This window comes from Trachymyrmex septentrionalis, unplaced genomic scaffold (genome assembly GCF_001594115.1).
Source record: "Trachymyrmex septentrionalis isolate Tsep2-gDNA-1 unplaced genomic scaffold, Tsep1.0 scaffold19, whole genome shotgun sequence".
Taxonomy (NCBI): domain Eukaryota; kingdom Metazoa; phylum Arthropoda; class Insecta; order Hymenoptera; family Formicidae; genus Trachymyrmex; species Trachymyrmex septentrionalis.
The window spans coordinates 5,196,073-5,203,311 of NW_017305071.1; the positions used below are offsets into that span (position 1 = coordinate 5,196,073).

The following is a 7,239-nucleotide window of genomic DNA, read 5'->3' on the forward strand; positions in this document are numbered from 1 at the left end:
TCATCTCTAGCGACGCGTAGAGCGTCAATACTCGAATGATATTCCCAGCAAATCGCGCGCTTCCCTGCTCTCGCAACTGCGAGCCGTGATTGCAGAAGGGAGCAGAAGGATCGTGGAGGAAAGATTAGAGATCACGACGCGAAGAGGCGCGTTATAACATCGACACTTTGCGTAACGAAACGCCGCCGGGTTTCAAAGCGAACGCGAAGCCGGGAGCTGGAAATCGAATAATTCACGCCAATCTTCTCGATGCAGGCACCGGTAAGGAAAAAGGATCGCGATATATATGAAATATTCTTCCAATTTACCGTTAAAGTTTAGCTCTCAAAAGTTTCAGTGGTTTTAATGTCGAGAATGGCGCTTTGATATAAATGACACGAGAAAATCGAAACGTTAACTTTTTACATGGAAAACCACTATAATGGTGCTGATAATAGCGTCATATTTTGAAGCGAGAAATACAATGAAATAACGAATTATAATAAATTTCATTTTAGAGGAAGTTGTAGTAAAATTTAAAAAATTTAGCTCCCTTTTTAAAGGTTGAATTAATTCGCTCTAAAAAATTTTTAACTCTACGTCGGCAATGTGAAATTTTTCACCTTTCATCTGCAACCTTTGGATTTTTAATGCGAATTTTTTTATTGCTCCGGATTACACAAAATCTGAAAAAATTCTACGTATGGTAAGGTTTCCTCTACTTGTAAAGGTTTTAACAATTAATTTTTACTTTATTGTAGAACTTAAACTATATTTCATTTTTTTTTTTATTTAAATCTATTATAAATCACAATAAGAAATCACCTTAAAGTTTTCTTCATTGTTACTCTATATTTCAACAAAATTATTATTACTCGTATTATATAGTTATTATTATTACTATTATTGTATTATTATTATTATTACTATTATTATATTATTATTATTATTACTATTATTATATTATTATTATTATTAAGTCCAATATTGATGATAAAGAGTTAAATAAACATTATTCCCGCGTGGGGCAGAAAAAAATTTGACACTTCCAATAATTGCGGATATAAAATACGACATCTAGATACACGTTGAAAAAAATTAAATATTGTGCTTGGCAAGCACATTCATCAAATGTGTAATTTCTAAGACAACTCGTTGGCGCTTGTCGCTGTAAAGGAGAGAAGGCGAAAATTTTGTAACAACGCAGACGACGTAATAACGTCCGTTCAACAAGTGGTTGTAAACGATAACGTAAACGGTCGATGCCGCGCGGCAGTTATTTTCCGATCGAGATGAGAACGGTGAAAAAGAGCCGCGGAAAAAGGAATGCAAATCTTGCGGCGGCTCAACAAGTGGCTACTCAAATTTTCAAAGCCTGCAGCCTCGCAATCGGACAGCCGACTAATTGAGCTCCTGATAACCGGAGCTCATTAGGGAACTGATAAAAACGACGAATTAAACATTCGACAGAAGTTTCCTCGCCAAAAAGTAAGACGGCCACTGCGTCGCTTACGAGAAGCGCGAAGAGATCTAGGACTGCGATATGTTTATTGTGCGCCGTAGTTAAACGGGGACGAAAGAAATTTCATCGAGATATCGCGCGTTCACGTCGTGAAACGTTGATCGAGAAGAAAAATTAACTTGAAATTTCAAAAATGATCTGCGCTTCGCATTTCGCGTTTGTCAAAGCAAATACCGACCTCGGCTTGTATAGCGCAACTTCCGCGACAGACGTGTCACGCGCTTGATATTAATCGAAGGGACAATTGCGAGAGATACGCCGGTTCGCGTGAAGAGGAGAAAGCTAGAAACCAATCGCTGACACGAGACCGATCGGCGCGGCCTATTTGGCCCATTTAGCAACGGGGCTCTGTGTGATCGTGTCGAGCATGCGAGACATTAATGCGTTGCGACGTTTCGAACGTCACGCCTGTCGATCGGACTCGCCTGATTTCAGCTTGAAAACGAACGTGATGTGTGTGTGCCGATAAAACACTTTTTTCTTTCGCACTCCGTGCTCCTCGAAATCGCAGTGTTATAATATTAGAGACACGACCGCGAAGTCCCGTTTGCCCGAGAAACATTTTAATAAAATGTGTAAAAAAACGTGTAAAAAAATCAAATTTACTTGCTCTCTCTCTCTTTATCGTTGCTCCGATACAAATGATATAAATATTGATCTTCGCAACGAAGGAAAAGTGAATTACGCAAACTAAGTTTGCATGAAAGTTTCTACTCGCAAAATTTGCATTAAATGAAAGAGACGCTGTGATGATCGACAAGTATAAAAAAAAAAAAAAAATGTTCCTTTAAGAAAAAATCTCCAGCTTTCCGACAGGATTGTATCCGATAGAGACGTCTAGGGAAGAACAATGAAAAGAATGGTCGATAGTCAAGATTGGAAACAAAAAAAAACTGGCGCTAGAATCGTCATGTATTCTTCAGACTATTCGCGGCGTGCTTATTTGGGTCAGACATCTTTCGAAAAAGAAACTGAGGCTGGCAAATGCAGCCGTCGACGTCAGGACTGCTTGAATTATTTCAATTTCGGGGATTTAATACAGTAACGGCGAGCGAGCGAATCGAGGAATTTAATTAAATCTTTCAACGCATTCCAAGAGCCAGAGAATGTTTGCTGTTCGCGTAATAAGACGTCTGATTGTGGGACGATTCTAAATTGCGAATGTTACTTTCTTTCGTAAAATCAACTTTGGCTTTCGACTAAGAAATATCGCGATGAGATACTAACCTCCGAAAGTCTGATAAAATTGCGAGAGGTAGGTGAGAATAGACAATCGATCGGGCACCATGCAGGACGCCATGTCTTCGGCGTCTAGGAGTGCAGGAATTCCAAGATGTTGCTCGGCTGTTCTAAAAGCCAGCTCGTTGTTTCTGTACACATCGTCCTTGTTCAGGCTGTTGAAGTCGCTGTAACAAAAAAAGCGACCCAAGTTTTTTTTTTTATCTTTCGCTAAACAGTATTAATCTTCTACCAGCGGTTACTTCAACGCAATCCCTCGGCTACATTTATTCCCTCCGAAGGCCACTCGATAAAACGTCGAATGTGTAAAAAGGATTTGTTGAATAAATCAGACTGCTGATTACTCGTGGGCGGTGGTACGGTGAGAATCGCTTTTTTCATTAGGAGCAAGTATAAATAACCACCGCTGCTAAATATGTAATTCGTAAACGACACGTTAAAAATATGCCTCATCTTTAAAGGAAGAACAGTCGCGCGAAATCCGTTACTCTTAATAAACGAAAATGAGCAACGGATGTTTGAATATCGAAGCAATTTCAAAATAACAAAAATTCATAATTTTTACAAGCGACTCTGCCACTTTTCTGCCTCGCATGTGCTTGTGATTTTTTCATTTACTCAAATCGGAGTGCAGTGTATGTCGAAATGCGTACAGGGTGTATACGATAAACCTTCGGGATTTTAATATTGTCTTATAAACGTCAATGTAAATACCTGTGTGAAGTTGGCCTCCAACTTTTCAAAAATTAACTTTCTGTCATTCAATTGCTCATCGTTTGCACATTTCTGGTAAAAAAGTTATTGAAAGAATAATTAAAAAAAAAGTTAGTCCCGATCGATAAATTTTCACATGTACATTTCGAAACAAGTCGATTCTTCGATTGCACATATTTAATTAAAAAGTTTTTAACAATTAAAATTTCGAAGACAGTCGACTTAGGCAGATATAGATATTCAAATCGCAGTTACTATACTCCGAATGACACGAATCGATAGGTTCTCGTTTGTACAATCCGAAACAATTCGATTTTTCGTTTGCACACATTTAGTTGAAAAGTTATTAACCATTAGATTTTCGAGAACGTTCAATCCAGGTGTAGATAGGTTCAAATCGCAGTTACTATGCTCAAAATGGCATGAATCGATAGGTATTCGTTTGCACGTTACGAAACTAGTCGAGTCTTCGTTTGCACACTTTTAGTTAAAAAGTTACTATATTCAAACCTATCTACCTGAGTCGATCGTCCTCGAAACTTTAATTGTTACTAGGGAGTTTTTGCAATACCGTTTATCAAGATACGGTGAACGCTAAAGTCACGTTAACAACTTCTTCTTAACTAATTAAAAAAAGGATAACGTGACTTTAGCGTTCATCGCATCCACGTTATTGCAAAAACTCTCTAAATAACTTTTTAATTGAAGGTATGCAAACGAAAATGTGCATATACACGTGCAAACAGCGAGCAATCAAATGAGCTATAGAAAGTTAATTTTTTCAAAAGTTGGGAAGCCAATTCCACACGGGTCGATAGTTTGGTCTTTTTTTGAAATTATTATTATATATTATTATATATAAGATGTTATATATACACTCAAGTTTGTGTTTTGGCTCGTACGATGGAGTCCAATCCCTTAGTTCTCATTTCCTTGATATCACTTCCTTGGATTTCTTCTTCTGAGAAGTTTATCAAAGACATAGTTTTCTTCACCAAGATATCAAATATAAATATCTTAAGCCAGTAGATCAGAGATTGAAATTAATTGATTAGAAGAAAGGAAACCAATATTAAGTTTAGTAAACTTTGCTTTGATCAAATTCAGTCTGTGAATCTTTAGTCTGATACGGACTTTTCGTAACCGAATTGTGGCTGCTATTGGCATCGTAACTAACGATATGCTGCAGCGCACTCGGCCTGAAATAAAATACCGACTCGATATCCTTCGTGGCACTAAGTACTCATGTGGGAGTTTGATGATATGTGGCAGTTTGATAATGTTTTGTAAGAAACTCTTAGTTGATCTTTACAGCAAAAGCTCAGAGATATATTTGGCTGTTCATTTTTATTTTTTGTTTTTTTTTTTAATTTCATTTAATATCAGGAGTGTACACTCTTTATAACAAAATATACCAGAAATAGGCGTCTCTAGCAGATTACATCGGGAACGTAACGGAGTGAAATTTTCGCATGACTGAAAAGGTGCCACGAATGTGTAATTCATCTCGTGTGCCACGTATTCGACTGGGTTACCAAGACGGGCCATTCATTGAGACATGCATTATTTATGAAGAATGAAAATGAGAATGTAATGAAATTTTGATTAAACGGAAATAATCCATATTAAGTGAAGCTCGATTGTTTCCGCCTAGGTGCTCTACCGTCTCTGTAATTGCAAAACAGTAGACTTGTCGAAATAAAATTGCAACATTGCCGACAAATTTTTTTCAGTATCATGGGATCTATAAAGAGATTCAAAGAGATGACTAAGTCTTGAAAAGAAAGTTCAAGTGTCCTCGAAAAGTCGCGTAAACTAGAAAACCAACGCATTCCAAAAATATAATATTACACTTTCATCTCGACGGACAGTTTTTTCTTTGTAATTTACAACCGATTATATAATTGTATATAAAATCATAATCTATCTACTTTTTTATGGCGCATTGACGCCTATTTTTTTTTCGCAACTGTCTATACGTCGGACTACGAGTGTTCCACTTTTAGGTGAATCGATATGCACAGGCCGCATATTGCTCGGCGATTGAAGTAATACTTGAAATTCTAGGTCGAAAGATGAGCACCTGTCCGATGCTCGAGTTCGGTTGCCCGATTGATAGCGCGATAGCAAAGCTTGTGCGGATGTTAAACTTTTACGATTTATTTAGAGCGTAAAATCAACGCGCTCACTCATTCTTCGCATTCAAACGCGCATTGTGCATATGTCAGAAATTCCAGTATTTCGGAATTGCGTCGTAATTATTAAGAATCGGAACAGCGTGAAATTCTAGGAGATATATCAAGAATCATTCGCGCGATCATTTCTCTCGGTCATATCTACAGAGAGAATGCTGTCGATTATATACAACGGAACATCGTATCGTCGTCAATGTTTCTTCTCCAATAACTTTCTACGGTAAGCTCCTGAGATCGCGATAAATTCGGGATCTGATGGACGACGGGCGGTCGTCTGGGACGATGTCATGATGAGTCAGAGTTCCACCAGATCGGTGCCACACCCACCCCTTTTATTCTTCTCCTCTCGTCCTCATCTCTTCCCATCGCTGCCGCAAAAAAAAGACACACGAATTGACTCGTCTTTCGGTTTTATTGGTGATACTTCATTCCACGTGCGCACACTATTTGGCGTTAATCGTCGTATCAGGGTTGGCACAAATGTTTATCCTTAGACACATGATTTTTCCCTGATGCTTTTAATATTTCGAAATTTTTTTGTATTTTCATTCTGATTTAGAAATTATTAAATATATTGACAGAGCAATTTAAAATAGCAATATTAATTACTATTAATAGTGTTGACGCTGCTTGCGTATAAGGAGGTTGTAAGGCAAATGCAATGTTAAGAATTATTTGAAAGAATTACAGATTATTCTAAATTGCATTTAAAAGTAATACAATAATAAAAAAAATTAGAGTTATCATCTGATTCAAAATTTATTTCAATAAAAAGTAATATAATATTTTTTAAATTTGTACTCTAATAGAAATATATGAAAATGTATTATATTATAAAATAATGATAAAAATCTCTATTTTTTTGTATAGTACTTTATGAATTAAAAAATATTTATGTAAAGTTACGTTGAGATACAAACATTAATTGTTCAGTTAATAAATAAAATATTTATTTGTTATAAATTAATTGGTAAATCTCAATGAAACTTTGCACAAGTCATTTTTAGTAACTTAAAATGTATAAAAAAAATTTAGATTTTAGTTATTATTTAAAAAATTTTTGTTTATAACAATAAAATTAATATCGAATAAAATAAATAATCTCTGTGAAAATGTTTTGAAAATGTAGATTATATATAAAAGTGTTGCTCAATAAAAACAGAATGTTATGAACACAACTTTCACATGTATGTATTATGTAGTTTGTTTAAAGCGTAAATATCAATATATGTGTTTTATGCTCTTACAACCTCCTTAATTATTAAGTCGGTTATATTTCAAAACTGCTTAGATATGATGTACGATATATTAAGTTTCTTTAAGTCAAGAATTTTTATATTCCAGAAAATTTTGCAAAATCCCCTAACTTTTCCCGTTTCCAATTTGCCTAACACCTCCTTGATTTCCCTGATTTGTGATAACCCTGTGTATGTATATCTCTTGCAAAAACCCCTTTCGTGAAATTACGACGGGGAAGAAGGAAGAACCGATGGAAAAACATTACACATCGGATGAGTAATCGCGCAGTAACCGAATGAATCGAATAGAACGTATAGAGATAGCAGAGTTGCATATCACGGCATTAACCGT

The 7,239-nt window shown here is 36.0% G+C and overlaps 1 protein-coding gene across 1 annotated transcript in view; it reads right to left on the bottom strand.

Annotated features, from left to right (window-relative positions):
• Positions 1–7,239, bottom strand: part of LOC108746988 (MICAL-like protein 1) — a 39,867-nt gene that overhangs the window by 15,678 nt on the left and 16,950 nt on the right. The window contains exon 3 of the mRNA XM_018484169.1: positions 2,729–2,907. Coding sequence (XP_018339671.1) covers positions 2,729–2,907 — 179 coding nt within the window. The remainder of the gene's footprint in view (positions 1–2,728; positions 2,908–7,239) is intronic.